Below are 16149 nucleotides of genomic sequence, written 5' to 3'. Positions count from 1 at the left end.
GGAAATGTTGAGACACAACCACATACAGATTTTTTGTTTAATAAAGCGACTGCAATGCAAGCTATTGTGACATGGGTTTTTTTTTAAACAATGACCGATAACTCCTGCTTCCTTTCATACAACATTCGTTCTTTAGCAGCTGAGCTAAAAGCTAAGGCTTATTCACAAGCCAACTGAACAGTAAACTGAGAAGAAGGAAAAAAAAAAAAAGCATCTGTGACTGAAGTACAGTTTACACTACCTGTTAGCAATCAGGGAAATGTGCTACTGGATATGGGTGCATTCTGCTACTATCACTATATTAGTTTATATACACAATAACATTCAGTGAGTAATCGTAGGATGTGATGTTTGTGAATGGCTGTTACTGGTTTTAGAGCCAAACAGCGAGGCAAGTCATGATGAATTATATTACAAGGTACACGAGAGGGGAAATGGATCAGTGTGTGTAACCTGTATGTACACATGACAAATCAGTGACATGGTTCTTTCAAGTGTATATGAGATTTTTTTTTGTTTTGTTCTAAAATACACACACACGTCACAATGAAACCATGAGAAATGAGCCTGGCATTATTGTACAAGACCAGCGGAAAGCAGAGAGCGCCCTCTACCTGTACATCACTATGCCTACACCTACACTGCATGATTAAAGCACTTCCACTCCAGATCAGACCTCGCTAACCCGGTGAAGGCAAACTTGTACACATTCAGAAACATGATAGAGTCACTCCTTTTACAAAACAAAAAACAAAAATACCACATAGTGGTGAGACCTCACATGTCTAAAAAACAGAATTCCCACCCAGCAGGGAAACACAATATCCTACTAACACAACTTAAAATCCTTTTAAAAAATCCTACAAAATAATTCCATCACTAATGCCCGTTTAAGCTAGTGAAATATCCAGGGGCTCTTCGCTGAGCCGGTTCCTTTTGGAAGACTATGATACAGTAACGCTATTTTAGAGTATATAAATAATCTGTTTAAATAATTCCAGTCAGAGAAAAAAAACCAAACAAACATCAAAACGTGTAAATAATAAACTTATAATGCACTGATAAGGTCACATCAACATGTGGTCAGATGTGTCATATACAGTGTAGATTTATAGTCTAGCTCTTGTTGTGTGATTATGCTAAATCTACACGCTAAGGGTGCTTTCACACTTGTTTTTTTTTACAGGGAAAAATCACTGGCTGATGCATTTTTCGTGCTGATATGGGAACACAGGACACACACACACTGTAACCACAACACTCTTACCAGTCCTATCGATAACTTGGAACTAACTAGACAAGCTTTCCATCTAGATTTGACTGATTATTGTCAGCATTTAAGATTAAATAAAGATTTGTTTAACTATAGCGACGAGAAGGATGCTTGTGGAGCTACTTGTGTGACTTTGCTGAATGCAGCCACGGTTAAAGTGAGACATCACATCACATCCCAAAAATAGTGAGTAATTCATGTTGCAAATCTCAATATATTGCTTCACTAACCAGACAATTTTTTTTTCCACAGAGTTGTTTCCGATGTTTGTTTTTCTTGCTTGTGCCGCAAAATGCTCCTCTGTGACTAAAAAAACGCTGGCTGCAACGTTATTTAAAAAGCAGTGCACTTTGTGGCTGCTTCCCATAGGATTATGTGCAAAACATGCGCTTGCGGCTGAGGAAAAAAAAAAAAAAATAATGTCTAGTGTGAAAGCATCCTAACTACACAAGCACACGCAGTGTGTTCTGTTAACGGAAAATACACACACAACTTTTTTTTTTTAGAAGATCCATCCGTTCTATTTAAACATACTTATTGTCATGTGTTTTCCATATTTAAAAACAGCAGTGTCAACCTCAGTGTTACAGTACATTTAGTACATTACATTAACTGTAGTGATGTTGCTTGTTGCTAGTTTTAGTGTTTTTAAAAAGCGCATGTAGTCACGCGTTATTTTTACTTAATGAACACATTAAGTACTTTGCGTTCATTGTGATGACGATTTTGGTCCAGTTTTTAAGGAGACAGACATATATGCATATGCTCGATCACTTTCAAACCCCAAAAAGGACATTGCTGAAGAATCAGTAATGAGATACAATACTATCTACCTAGACCAAAGTGTGAAATAGTGTTAACATAATTATTGTGGAACAATTCTAAATCATGTTTTGATCATACAATCATACAAACATACAAATGCAGGGGAACCTGAGCTCATCAGATGAGGCCAGGAGAAACGAAATGCGTGTTCCACGCTCGATTGAGATCTACAGCTGACAGGTGGAGGACAAACTGGGGTGTGGAGGGAGGTGAAGAATTAGAGCCACGTTGGGGAGGACTCATTTTCTCATGGTGTCTGGGCTCCAGATCTCTTGAATGTTCCCAGCAGGCTTTGCACGCCCTTCTTGACACTGGAGCCCACCCTGCGAGCAACAGAGTCTGCAGGAGGGCCAGGCAAACACGAGATACTGCTGGGGGGCCTGGCATCCAGACACTTCTGATACCTCAGCTGGAACCAGACACACACACAGAGATATCAAATGACAACTACTGCATTCTTTTATACGGGCAATATAGTGCAGCCTCAAAACATCCATTAAAGGCAGGCTGTATAAAGGTGATGACCAGCACAAAATACTACAGTTTCCCATTTGCAAAGCAATATGAAATAGTCATGGACTTAACTTTTCAGTCCTTTCACAAACCACTAATGCATGTAAAGACAGGGTTCACACTCCAAGTCAAATATAAAATTCCATGACTTTTTCCTGACTTTCCCAGACCAAAATCTTGAATTTCCATGACCTACTGTGCAAAGAATGGTACAATGTATTGCCTGGGTACTGAGCAGAAAAAAACTGACTATTTTAACCCATTAAACCTGTAAGCTTGATTTCCTGGTTAACAGACATGTTCAGTGCAAAACTTAGTTTTCATTGCTTAAAAAGAACATATACTTATCTCATGACTAGTCTTTACACCTAATAAACAAAATGATCCTAATAAAACAACATATATTTCTTTAATGGAAATAAAATCAATTCATTTACAAGGTACCATAAGCCATTTTAAGTACATTTTTAACCCATAACACCATGTCACATTCAGCAAATGAGCACACTGTAAAAAAAAAAAAAGAAAAAGAAAAGAAAAAAGAAAAATAAAAGACTGATGTATATTCTGATATTCCCTGACTTCAATCCCAAAATGATCAAATTCCCTGACTTTCCATGACTGGAATAGACTTTATTAAATTTACATGACATTCCAGAAATTCCATGACCCGTGGGAACCCTGTGAAGGTGAGTTGAAGGTTCTTGGCGTTGAACGTGTCTGTGCTGACTGGTGCAGGAGAGCAAGCGGTGCTTTTAATCACTTTCTAATGACCATTACCATTCACATTATATGTAAAGTGTTAGATTTAACTCTTCATTATAGGTCTATTTACCCCCCCCCTTTTTTTCTAATGTCAGTAAGTCAAACATACAGTGACAGATTTTATTTTGCATTAATGAACTCAAAACATTCTCGAATTGCCCTGACAGACAGTGAGGCCACATCTTTCATGCAAGAAAATCAAGAGACCAGAGATTAAATGGGAGACCTCTTACTAATGTGTAATGGGAGAAGGGGAGAGGCTTCCAGGGGGTCAATAAATACTGACACAAACTACTGTCGGCCATTCCCGATTCACCTGTCAAGTGGCATATTTTATTTTTCCTACAAAAATGCATCGGCTTTGGCAGATCTGCTTATTTTTGTACAACTGCATACATTTTCAGTGAGCAGTTGGTATAGTCATAACCTATTCAAACCTCATACCTTGTGATTGTTAGTTAGTTGACACTATAACAACAAGCATCTGTCAAGATTTATGTTGTTCACAAATATAAGTTACTGACTGATTTAAGCACCCAGGCAAGAACACATCATTTAAGCTCTTTTTTCACATTCTTTTCCCCAGAATGTGGTTAATTTTGTCCTCTGCTTACAGTAACATCAAACCCACAGTTTGGCTTCTCTGATCTACACCTTGACAGTAGTACCTTGTTCCTTTTACTTACCATGCACGCAGCCTGCACGGCCTCACTAAGACTGGCAGCATTGGGCTCGCACCAGAACATGTGGCAGATGAAATCTCCGGGGCCTTCGGCCATGATGAAGGCAAAAGTATGTACATCTTTCCCTACACCCATGAATGACAGGAAGCGCACCCGACACTCCGACAGAACCTCCTCAGTCTACACCCACAAGACAAACGACAGATGCAATGTGCTATTTCAAACCACAGCAAAATAAATGCAGACATACTACAAAAATAACTATTATGCTGTGTGTGTGTGTAATTATACTCACATCTGAAATAAGAATAGTAAGAGTAGCAGAGGCCACATTCACAGTCACAGGACTCCAATCTGCTTTGTCTCCAGAGGCAAGTGCAGTCTCCAAGGCAGAATTAACAATTTCCATGCCTGAGTGAACACACAGCAAGACAAATGACCAGTATTACAAAACTTAAAATCATACTGCTGAAAGTGTAACCATTTCAGAATGTGTAAACGCATCAGTACACACATGGTCTACATTTAATTGGCCAACAACAATTTTCTTTGGATCAGCGGTGTCACACTCCAGTCCTGTGGCCTCATTTAAAAAAGTGTGTATGAATTCCAGAGTTAAAGTATGTAGTAACATATGCAAATAGAAAACATGCATGCACCATCTAATATGCATAATCCTCTTTATTAATCCCAATGTGCACATGCTAACTTGAATGCAAGCACAACTACAGGATGCAGACTCTAATGCAGTGTTTTATTTAATGACATATACAGAACGCCAGACAACAGTGTCCGTGTGGAAATTTTGGAAGTACAATTTATATGAATCTCCACTGTAAGGAAAGACTTCCACTTAACTAGAAGCTGATGAAATGTGGCTTAAAAAAATTTCATTTAAACTCAAACCTCATTTTGTGCACAGCAATTTTTATAATGCCCCCTAAGATTGCCCCCTAAGATTGCCCCCCAAGTTTGAACCTGGTGTCTTAAAAGAGAGAAAACAAATCTTTGTTGAGCTTCCAGGAAGTTTGATACTCTTGGTTTGGTCTGTTTTAGTAAGGCTTTGAGGCTTCTCTGAGGTTGAGTCAGGAAATACCTCTCCCTCCCTAAATCATTTTCATAAATCTGCATTCCTGAGCAGAACAAGAAAACACCAGTGTAGCATTTGGCCCTAACAAAAGCAGCTTTCAGATTCACACAGTAACAACGCCTAAAAGACAACAGTGTTCCTTACCTACTGGTTTTGCCACCGCTACATTACCAAGGTAGCGCACCTGGAAACGCTGGACCAGCTCATTCTTTGGTGCTGGGAACTCTACAAGTTAAAAATGTAGAAGTCATGCGACCTGCTACAACCATACAGGAAGTATCTTCCCATATAAAAACACTCACTGCCTACATTAATAGGAATACCTGTACACCAGCAATTATCCAATCAGCGATCATGTTGTAGCAGGGCAATGCATAAAATCATGCAGATACAGATCAAGAGCTTCAGTTAATGTTCACATCAAACATCAGAATTAGGAACAAAATGGCTGGTCTTAATATTTCAGAAACGACTGATCTGCTGACTCTAGAGTTTACACAGAATGGTGCGAAAAACAAACATCCAGTTCTGTGGTCAGAGGAGAATGTCCAGACTGCCTTGAGCTGACAGGAAGACTAAGGTAACTCAAATAATCAAGTTACAATTGTGGCGAGCAGAAAAGCAAGAGGCAGATGGGCGACAAGAGTAGAAGAACAGATCAGGTGTCACTCCTGTCAAAACAAGAACAGGACTCTAAGGCTACAATGGTGACAGGCTCACCAAAACTGGGCAGCTGAATATTGGAAAAATATTGCTTGGCCATTTTCTTATCTTCACAACTGAAAGCATGGTCAGTCACTGAAATCACATTTTTCCCATTCTGAAGTTTGATGTGAACATTCATTTAAACACCTGACCTGTATCTGCATGATTTTCTGCACTGTGCTGTTGCCACATGATTGGCTGATTAGATAACTGTATATATAAGCAGGTGTACCTATTTAACTTGCCACATGTACGTCCTATACTGTACTGAATATTCTTCATAATTGTCGAGTGATGTTACATACCCTGAACCGGAATGTCCACTAGTTTGGAGGGATCAATGTTGAGTCTGTTTAGACTTGATTTTGAGGACTTCCTCTGTGCCATAATCTGCAACATACACAAAGTATAGACAACCTTTTTTAATTTTACAACAATTATGTAGTTCCCTGTTCCCAGAGCTGCTTTGCTAAGTAAATTTTATAGATGCTACTTGCTTTTACCTGCTTTATTTTAACATATAAAAAATTCACAAAACATTCTCACACAAAAAAAATGAAGAACCATCCTACTTGGCCTTATTGCAGGCTCAGAGTTTAGAAAAAGTACAAAATGCCATGACAACAGAAAAGGGCTGCCAAAAAGCACACATAAAATGCTATTTTAGACAGACTCTATGGTGTCTACGGTCACCATTTTTACTGTTTTTTAAGAACAGATATCATTGGATATTTGGATTCAGGAAATTCACTACAAAACACGGTCAGTGCTAATTCCATAGAAGAGAAATGCTAACCTTAGAACAGATGTCATGCATGCTGGTGGCAATGTTCTTGGCAGGAGTGTCACACCGGAACACGTGACACTTCAGAACATGGGTTAGCTTGTCTCGAGCCACGTAGGCAAAGTCCCTGTGGTGAAACAGTCATAACTGAGTGCTCACATGCACAAACATACACACATATTTGGGTTGTGAGGATTAAGGACGACGGATGGCTTTAAGATTAAAATGATGAGGGATGAAATGAAGGGCACTACAACGTCATAGTATTGCTACTTCTAAGTATAATAAATCAATGAAACACAGTCATGTGAAAAAATAAATACAACCCATGGAAATTGTTGGGGTTTTTTTTGTTGTTTTTTTTGTTTGGTTTTTTTTTACATATTTGGACAAGCAAACATTTGATCTTATTTGAAACAGTGCCTATTAATAAAGATGATACACTAACAAATGACACACAAAATTGACATTTTGTAGTCATTTTCACAATTTAAATTTTTAAAAAGAACTACAGAACACATGGAAAAAATAACTACACCCCTACATTTATCACACCTTTAAATTCCTAAAATTAGAATTAGGTGTTCAAGATTGGGTACCAGTGCTTAGAAAATGCTTAGGGAGTGCAGGTGGAACCTCTTATTTATACCCCTCTCATATCTAGTGTCTGGTGTTCCCATTGCTATTGAGGTGTGTGGTGTCATCATGCCAATATCTAAAGATTTTTGTAAGGCCTTCAGAAAACGGTTGTGCATGACTAAGTCTGGCAAGGGATTTAAAAAGATCTCCAAATGATTTGAAATAAATCATTCCACTGTAAGGAAAATCATCTACAAATGGTGCAGATTTCAAAAGACTGCCAATTTGTCCAGGACTGGTTGTCCCAGCCAATTCAGCCCAAGAGCAGACAGTCTGATGCAAAAAAAAAAAGTCTCCAAAAAGCCCAAAATTTGATCACAGGATCCGTTAGTAAATCTTGTAACCGTTGATGTCAAAGTGCGCGCTTCTACAATCAGAAGGAGATTGCACAAATTTGACCTGCATGAGAGGTGTGCCAGGAAAAAAGCCTTTACAAGACTACAGTTTGCCAATGAGCATATAGGCAAAGACCAGGCCTTTTGGAATAATGAGCTCTGGACAGATGAATCAAAGAGTCATTTGGCCACAGTAACAGCAGACATGTTTGGCACAGACCAAAGACAGGTTTTCAGGAGAAGCACCTCATACCAACTGTGAAGCACGGTGATGGAAATGTTATGGTTTTGGGTTGCTTCGCTGCCTCAGGGACTGGACAGCTTCCATTCACTGATTCAACATCATATCAGAGTGTTTGAAGATAATGTGAGGCCAACTGTCTGCAAGTTGAAGTTGAACGGAAAGTGGACCTTTCACCAGGATAATGATCCTAAGCACACTAGCAAATCAACCAAGGAATGGATCAAAAAGAAGAAATGGAGGGTTATGGAATGGCCTACTCAAAGCCCGGATTTGAATCCCATTGAAATCTTGAAACAGAAGAATCTCGTCTATTTATATTTCTGTTGAATAAATGATTGAAAAAACTAATTTTCCTTAACTTCTTTAACAGACACTGTGTCAAAGATGACCAAATGTTTGCTTGTCCAAATATGTCAGAAAAGCCAACAATTTCTATGGGGTGTACTCACTTTTTCACATGACTGTATAAAGCACACTAGATCTAACTACAGATATAAATGTAATATAAATGGAATATTTATTTATATTCATCAACAGCATTTGACACTGTGAGTGTGTATTCCACACAGTGAGCTGGTCATGAAAATGAGGCTGGTGGGGTGAAAATCAGCTGTGGCAGCATATCGCCATGAAAACCACAATTATGGAAAATAATGCACAATAATAGCAATACACTACCTCTCCCTGAGTCCCAGAATGCAGCAGCATAAAGAGAAACCGAAACAAGTTTGAACAGCAAACAAATGAGGGAGCACAACAAAAGTCCAACTTAGTCTAGCAAGTCAACTTAAACTAAAATCAAATAAATCATGCATGTCATTAAGCATTATGTCTAGCAAAATATGTATCATTTATGCAGCATCATTTAACAAGAGAAATGTAAGGAGAAAAAGCATTATGGCAGAGAATGTACTCTTAAGAGGACTTGTGGTAATATTTTTTCGCATTAGCTCAGTGTCCAGTCGGAAACCACTTTAACTTAAAAGGCAACACAGAAAGCATACATATAGCTGTAGGGAAGAGGAAGGGTCGGCAGTGTTTTCACTGCAACATGCCTTGCAAGAGAATAACTGCTCCTTTTGTACAGAACTGAACGGGGTATTTAACAATCTGTCAACTTAGCACCTTTGCCAACACTAACATGCTGAGCTTTTGAGGTCATAATTATATTTAGTAGCCTCTTCTGAGGTTGCTCAACATCACAACTCCCATTAAAAATGAATAATAGCTTAGCCGCACTTAAAATAAGTTATGATAAAAGCTAATACATAAAACAGATGAATAGGTTGCATACTGATGACTGGAAGAAAAGTGAAGCAACATGTAAAACGTAGCATCACTATGCCAGAATATCATCTATTTAAATATTAATGTCTGGCTGTTAAATAACTGCATGGGAAATGTCCAAAGTTCACGTTAAATTGTAATGCTACAAATTAAATATAGAAATGAATTAATATGTACAATTATCACTTTGTTTAAAGATCAAGGAGCTGGCAGGTTTTAAGGACTTGCCATGACCCTGAAAACATTCCAGAAGAATAGATTAAAGATTTGTGTTTTGGTCACACGTGGTTATTGTACTCACCTGCCGTTGTCCCTGCCGACGCCCCACACGCGGATGCTGACTATAGGCTGTGAGTGGAGGAGGGTCTGTCCCAGAGGATCAATCAGATTTAGCATCTCGTTCTCTAGCACCAGGAGCATGTCCTTACCCTGAAGAATACAGTGCCATATAATCACCAACTTCCATTCATTCACTTACTTCAAGTTTTCCTCCTTGCAACAAACAGAATCAGTGCACACAAACACACACCTCTCCCCAGATGCCGGCTGTGTCGTGCAGGTTGTGTTTGTGGTAGGAGAGCTGCCTGATGCAGTTATTGACGGCAATGCTGCTCTTGCCAGGTGCCATCTCTTCCTCAGATATCTCCACCCAGCCCAGAGATCGCACAGCAAAACACTACAAAAGACACAAACCACAGAAGGGATTATGGATTGTAGTGATGCTGCATGCACTACAAAATAATCTGAAACTAAAATACATTATTTCATAATAACTTACAAGCTGTTCAGATGGACTTAAGTGGTTTGATCATGCAAAAAACATTATCCATTACCAAGCTGGTAACTTCCTTATTTTTTGTTAATCAAGCAGCTTCTAAGGAAGTAAATGGTAAAAATATAATGGTATAAAATGGTATAAATGGCACTTATATAGCGCTTTTTTCCAAAGCGCTTTACACTGTGTCTCATTCACCCATACACTCACACACTAATGTTAGCAGAGCTGCCATGCAAGGCGCTAACTTGCCATCGGGAGCAACTTAGGGTTCAGTGTTTTGCCTAAGGGTACTTCGGCATGTGGAGTCATGTGGGCCGGGAATCGAACCTCCAACCCTACGATTAGTGGACAACCCGCTCTACCACCTGAGCCACAGCCGTCCCGAAGTAACCTTTTGAAACTTTTAAGCAACTATTCCAACATACAAGTAGCAGAGTAGTGTTGATAAACACTGCATTCCATACCTTGGCCTCTCCATCAGTGCTGTACGAACTTGGTTTCTCTTCTCCCTCTGACTGAGAACAGCTGGGAATAAACAGAGACAGCAGATGTAAACGAAAATGTTTTAAGAGCAAGAATATGCATCATTTTTAAATAGCACAGACAGTATAGTGCATTCGCCTATACTGTATCTCTGAATGCTAAAAAAACAAGTTATACCTGAGATTGATGGAGGCGTAGCGCAGAGTAGCCCCTTCGAATTCCTTTAGACTCTGATCAGAAGTTACATCCTCCTCCTTCAACGTAATAAAACAGCAGCAAAACATTTCAGGCTTCAGAGTTTACTCTTAAAAAGTGTATAAAATCTGCAGTACATATAAATAGACAGTAAACCACACCAAGCTGAACCCACCTTCCACAAGTCATCATTGAATCTGTTTTGACGAGGTACTCCATTCCATGTCATCTAAAAACAGAAACATGTTTCTATGCTTGATATACACACATATACACAGAGAGAGAAGGCCATCCTTTCAACTATTAACAGTGCTGTACAGTATTAGTCGCAAAGTTAGCTAAAAGAAATATGTCTATTAAAGTATAATCTCATTTGTTAAATATAAATGGACCACTGCTTGTACCTGTGGTTCCTCAGAGGGTGTAATTGCAGGGGAGGTGCTGGATGGTCTCTCTGGCACTGCACCATCTTCCATTGGAGATGGTGGCTCCCACTGCGTGGTGCCTGTAGGAATGTGCCAGTAGTAGGTGCCAGAAGTGTCCCGCACTCGCATCCACCCGGCTGGCAGGTCCGTGTCTGTCTCAAATGCACTGCGGTCCCAGTACGACTCTAATAGTCACACCACGTGGTGGTGGAACAGCAATAAAGAGTGAAAGCACGGAAGAATTGTTAAACAGAGGGGTTGCTTTTTAGGGGTCAGAACTAAGCAGCTTGCTTTGGCTGTGGACTGAGCTGTTTCGGTAAACAAAACCCTAAAACAAGTGAGAACCATTGTATAACATTACTGCTTATCAGCTTTCCAACAGCCTGTTACAAGCTTCATATTAAAATCAGTCCCTCCAGGATTCTGTGATCACAGAAATTAAAGCAAAATCAAGGAAACTCTGCAATATTTGGAGAAGCTTGCAATTCTTCAAAATTATTGCAGATTTGGGACAATGCACACTCGGCCAAAGCCCTCTTCCATTCATGTGCGTCGAACATGAATACAGCTAAAAGGTCTCATTTACCAAGAAAAATCACTGTGAAAGACGGTGCAAAACAATTTTGTGCTATTTCGCCAATTCAAGTAGTTTTCCACCAAAAAAAACTAGCACCAAAACCAGAGATGCACCAATGTATCAGCCGATAACGATTATAAAGGCTATTTTTCCGGCTATCGGCCGATAGTTTAAAAACATCTGATGATTAGGGTCGATTATATCCGGTCAATAAAAAGAGGGCGGGAAAACACATCGATTTTGTAAAGATGATGTCTTGTGTGGAATGATGACAAAACTGCAGTTTGTAAGCTCTGTAAGCTCTGCACTGCTAAAAATTTTACACCGAAAGTAGCAGCAGTGAAACGCTCACTCTGAATAATCGGTTATCGGTATCGCCTGAGAAATTTAGTTTCGGTGCATCTCTATCACAAATTTTGAAAAAAGCCACAACAAAAATCAAGCATTTTTGCAAACAATAATCCCCCCCAAAAAACTGATCAATAAAATCTGTAAAATTATATATTACAAGTCCTAAAACACTTGAAAAACTTGACTACACTTGATTATTAAAGTAACAAAGTGGTCATGAAACAGTCCAATCTACAAAATTTCGAAGCAGTACGTACGTATGTTTACATGGACAACAATAATCTGATATTAACCTGATTAAACCAATACTCTGATTAAGAAACTAGCATGTAAACAGCGATTTCTGATTACCTTAATCCAACTAAAGTCATAGAAGTAAACACAAATCGAATTAAGACGTGTGGAGTATTCCTGTTTTAGTCGCATTATGGACGTGCGTTACAGACATGTAAACACCTTAATCACACTATTAACGTCATGTGGGAGTTTTCACAGCATTGTGCAACAGGACATGTGTACACACACACACACACACACACACAGCAGCGCTCAACCGTTTAACGGCAAACAAGAGAGCACGGCTGCGTCTGAAACCGCATTCTTAACTGCTACATATTAGGCGTAATACATGTATTTCAGCTACTATATAGTAGGTAAGTACACGGCTTCAAGCAGTTGTCTATTTGCATGTATAGCATGACAAATAATTAACTGCACTTGAAGCTTTCGTAAAATTAAAAACGGAACACCCAAAACTGTGTACGGTACCATAACGAAGAGGAAGCTTATGTCAATACGTGAAATTCTGGAGGGAACGTCGGACGGCGTGGCGACGTAATGACGTGTGCTGTTAATCGATCTATGTTCTATAACGTAAAACAGGAACATGAAAGGGATATTCTAAAAGCGACTCATGTAAACACCTTAATCACAATATTGCCTTATTCAGAATAAGGTCAATAATTAGATTATTGCTGTCCATGTAAACATAGTCATTAAAAACTAATCCAGTAGGAATAAAGCCAGAGTTACCGGTATCTCCATCAGGAGTGCTGGTGGCCGTGCTCCCCTGAGACAGAGACATACAACTGGAGTCCTCATCACTGGGAGCGCCACTCTTGCTGAACAGTAAACATCTGTTCTTGCTCCCACCTTCACCGCTTTTCCTCGACTCACTGCTGCTCTGTGCCTCAGAGGAATCGGTGTCTTTCTCTCCACCACTGGCAGGTAGGCTTTCTTCCTCCTCATCCTCTTCCTCGTCTTCCTCTTGCTCCTTGCTTTTGGGAATCTCAGAGGTATCGATCAGTAGAGGTTCATTGGCAGTATTCCTGATGTCTATGTCGGAGCAGAGGACCTTCAGGTTCTTATTGTTTTCCACATCATGCTCTTGCTCCTCAAGCATGTGGTTCTGGTTTGGGTTCCCGTCCGGAAACTCGTTCTCGTTTTCCGTCAGGTTAAGGTTCTGGTCTGGATTTCTGTTCAGGTCCTGCTGCTGCTCTGCGACTTTGCGCAGCTGGTTCTGACCTTCCTTCATCCACTTGGCGTTGCTCCCAGAGATGGAGTGACCTTGCTCGTTTTCTTGATTCCTTGCTCGCTCTTCCTCGCGGTGAGACACGTCATCGTCCCGGCCGCCCATGATGCCAGTGAGGAGCTGTGAGGAGGTGGTACTGGCGTAGATATGGCGGCTCTTGGAAGAAGAAGAAGAAGAAGAAGTGGACGAGCCTTTCGTTTTGCCTTTTGGGCTTAGCTCTGTGTCCAGTAGAGCACTGTGTGGGCAGCGCAGATCAAGGCTGAGTGAGGAGGGTACACACGTGTTCTCGTTAACCAGGTCTGACGTGCTCTCCAAAGACATGGCACAGAACCAGACACCTCTGGAAAAGGGTTGGTGGAAGAGCAATTTATTAACTATTTAGCAAACTACCATTTTCAGAGGAAAAAATAACTCATTTCAATTGAATCCTGATTTAAATAAGTACCTTGCTTCAAAAATTGTGCACAGGTTCTGTAAGCTATGCTTTCTAAACTTTAAGAAAGTCTATTGTAGTGAACAGAAAATAATGAATCCCCTTAACTGAAACAACATTTATGCAGCGGCATCTTTAAAGCGCACCTATTATGGTTTTGAAACGTGCCTAATTTTGTTTTAAAGGTCTCATATAATAGATTTACATGCATCCAAGGTCAAAAAAACACTTTCATGTGCTCATAATTTAAATTGCAGTATTACCGACCCCCCGTCACCCCCCCCACCCACACCCACACCCACCCACAGTGTCACAAACGACTCCTTAAATCCGTTCTAAAGGATTCAGTCATACTCTGCTCTGATTGGTCAGATGTCCCAGTCTGTTGTGATTGGTCTACCGCTGTCAGCAAGCAGTCGATGAAGACCAGAGGCGGGACTTTTTCTTTTTACAAACCTATGTAGGTTCGTACTGGAAGTAAAGTCCGGAATTACTAACGACTCGTTTCAGCTGTTCAGAATCGATTCCTTCTTCTGGGAGTCAATAACTCTGTTTGTCATGCGCTTTGATTTTTGAAACTCTGCAGATGTTTTTACATTCACAAACAGCTCTATAACACACTCCATGAAAGGTAATATTTGAAAAACCATAATAGGTTTTTCAAATAACTGAAACAACATTTATGCAGCGGCGTACTTAAAGGCGAGAGGTTACTATGTCAGTATTGGATCAGTATCAGGTAATTAAAGCATTGATACTGGTATCATATCACTGATTAAAAACACTACCTACCTAGACAGCTTCCAATATGGTATTTTAGTACAATGATTTTCATAGTCCAGGGTCCATATTCCTAGGGTCTTGAAAATTATTATTCTTCTATTATATTTCTATATTTATAATGGTGTAATGACTCAGCTACTACTGAAACAGTTATAATAATAATAATATAATAATTACTATATAGATGCTGTGAGTGAGAGTTCACTAATGAAATTGCTCTTGGCTTATATTTTGTTAGCTAGTCAGAGGAGGATGTTAAAATAAATCTGTGCTACAAGCATAAGGAGGTCTGTACTCTGAAAGTTTGAGAGTTACACATATTTATAAGAGCACCGGTAAATGTGGTGCCTGCTTACATTTCCTGAACAAAATATATTTAAATAATTGGCATTTAGGGACCGCAGTGCAGTGTCAGAGTAAGTTCGAGGCTCTGTTCGTTATAATACTGTGTTATTACTTGGATTTAAAATGACTCCAAAACCTGGTTAATAACGAGGCCTTGTGGTAAGTGCTAGTCTATTAAATGTATCGAGTTTTCTCTTATATCGTGACGTGTATCGTCAAGTTCTTGAATAATATCTAAATACACTTTTATACAAGTGTTTTACACTTGTATTGAGCTATAACGCAGGCATTAGCATTTTCCGGGCTTGTGTGTTTATCTGCAATATCACGTAGCACCGAGCTAGCGTGGGCCGTCCCGTTAGCTGCGCATTTAACATTCGTCTAGCTGGAGGAACTAGCTAACTAACTACCTAGCTAATAACGGTATAACAAAACGCTCAAAATGTTGAAATGTTATGACACAATTATCCAGTGTAAAATGCGTTAAATTAATTAAACGAAATAATATTCCAGGCTAAATTGTCATCGAGCTATTCCCCTAGTAGCCAGCGCTAACCAGTTCATCCTCCATGATCTTGACCGCTCATCTCGCCCCAACACAAACACACCCTTCTAGCTAACTCCCACTAAATAAATAACAGTTTTAGTCGGATAAAACGCAAAAAATAAATGTCAGCTTACCTTTTATAAAATATTCTTCATCGATATCCACTATTTACTATTACTAAGCCAGCAAAACAAAAACCGTCACCCTCCACAATCACAGCTCCTCCGTTGTAGCGTATTCTATGGCTGGGAGTCGACACCATAAGCAGTCGATTCTTCAGTTACGGGACGTTGACTCTACACAGTGCAATCGATTCGGCTCCATCTTGGAATCGACTCTAGCAATTCCCAACAACAGGAATCAGAATTGGACTCGACTCCAAAATTAGCCAGCTAGCCAACGCTGTTAGCTTTTTCCTACGTCACATATCCTACGTAACTCACCACGTCAGAGCAGCAAGTGGGGTGGGTAAAACATGAACGGTGAAGATGCTGCATTTTATATATTATCATATATATAAATATGGGCATTTCTTTTATTGCTCATGTTTATTTCTGC

General features: G+C 39.6%; 1 protein-coding gene across 1 annotated transcript; it reads right to left on the bottom strand.

Moving 5' to 3' along the window:
• Positions 1–424: 424 nt before the first annotated feature.
• apbb1 (amyloid beta (A4) precursor protein-binding, family B, member 1 (Fe65)) lies at positions 425–15990 on the bottom strand. Its single transcript, XM_053645693.1, has 14 exons — positions 15726–15990; positions 12985–13823; positions 11004–11209; positions 10775–10828; positions 10582–10658; positions 10386–10446; positions 9673–9819; positions 9445–9572; positions 6651–6765; positions 6160–6244; positions 5294–5374; positions 4355–4470; positions 4063–4239; positions 425–2507 (listed from the first exon to the last, which is right to left on the bottom strand). Exons 2-14 carry the CDS (start codon positions 13802–13804, stop codon positions 2346–2348), a joined length of 2229 nt encoding a protein of 742 aa, XP_053501668.1. The 5' UTR covers positions 13805–13823; positions 15726–15990; the 3' UTR covers positions 425–2345.
• Positions 15991–16149: the final 159 nt, after the last annotated feature.

Source organism: Ictalurus furcatus, chromosome 16 (genome assembly GCF_023375685.1).
Source record: "Ictalurus furcatus strain D&B chromosome 16, Billie_1.0, whole genome shotgun sequence".
NCBI lineage: Eukaryota > Metazoa > Chordata > Actinopteri > Siluriformes > Ictaluridae > Ictalurus > Ictalurus furcatus.
The sequence above is the reverse complement of the archived record's forward strand: the minus strand, read 5'-3'. Positions and strand labels throughout refer to the sequence as shown.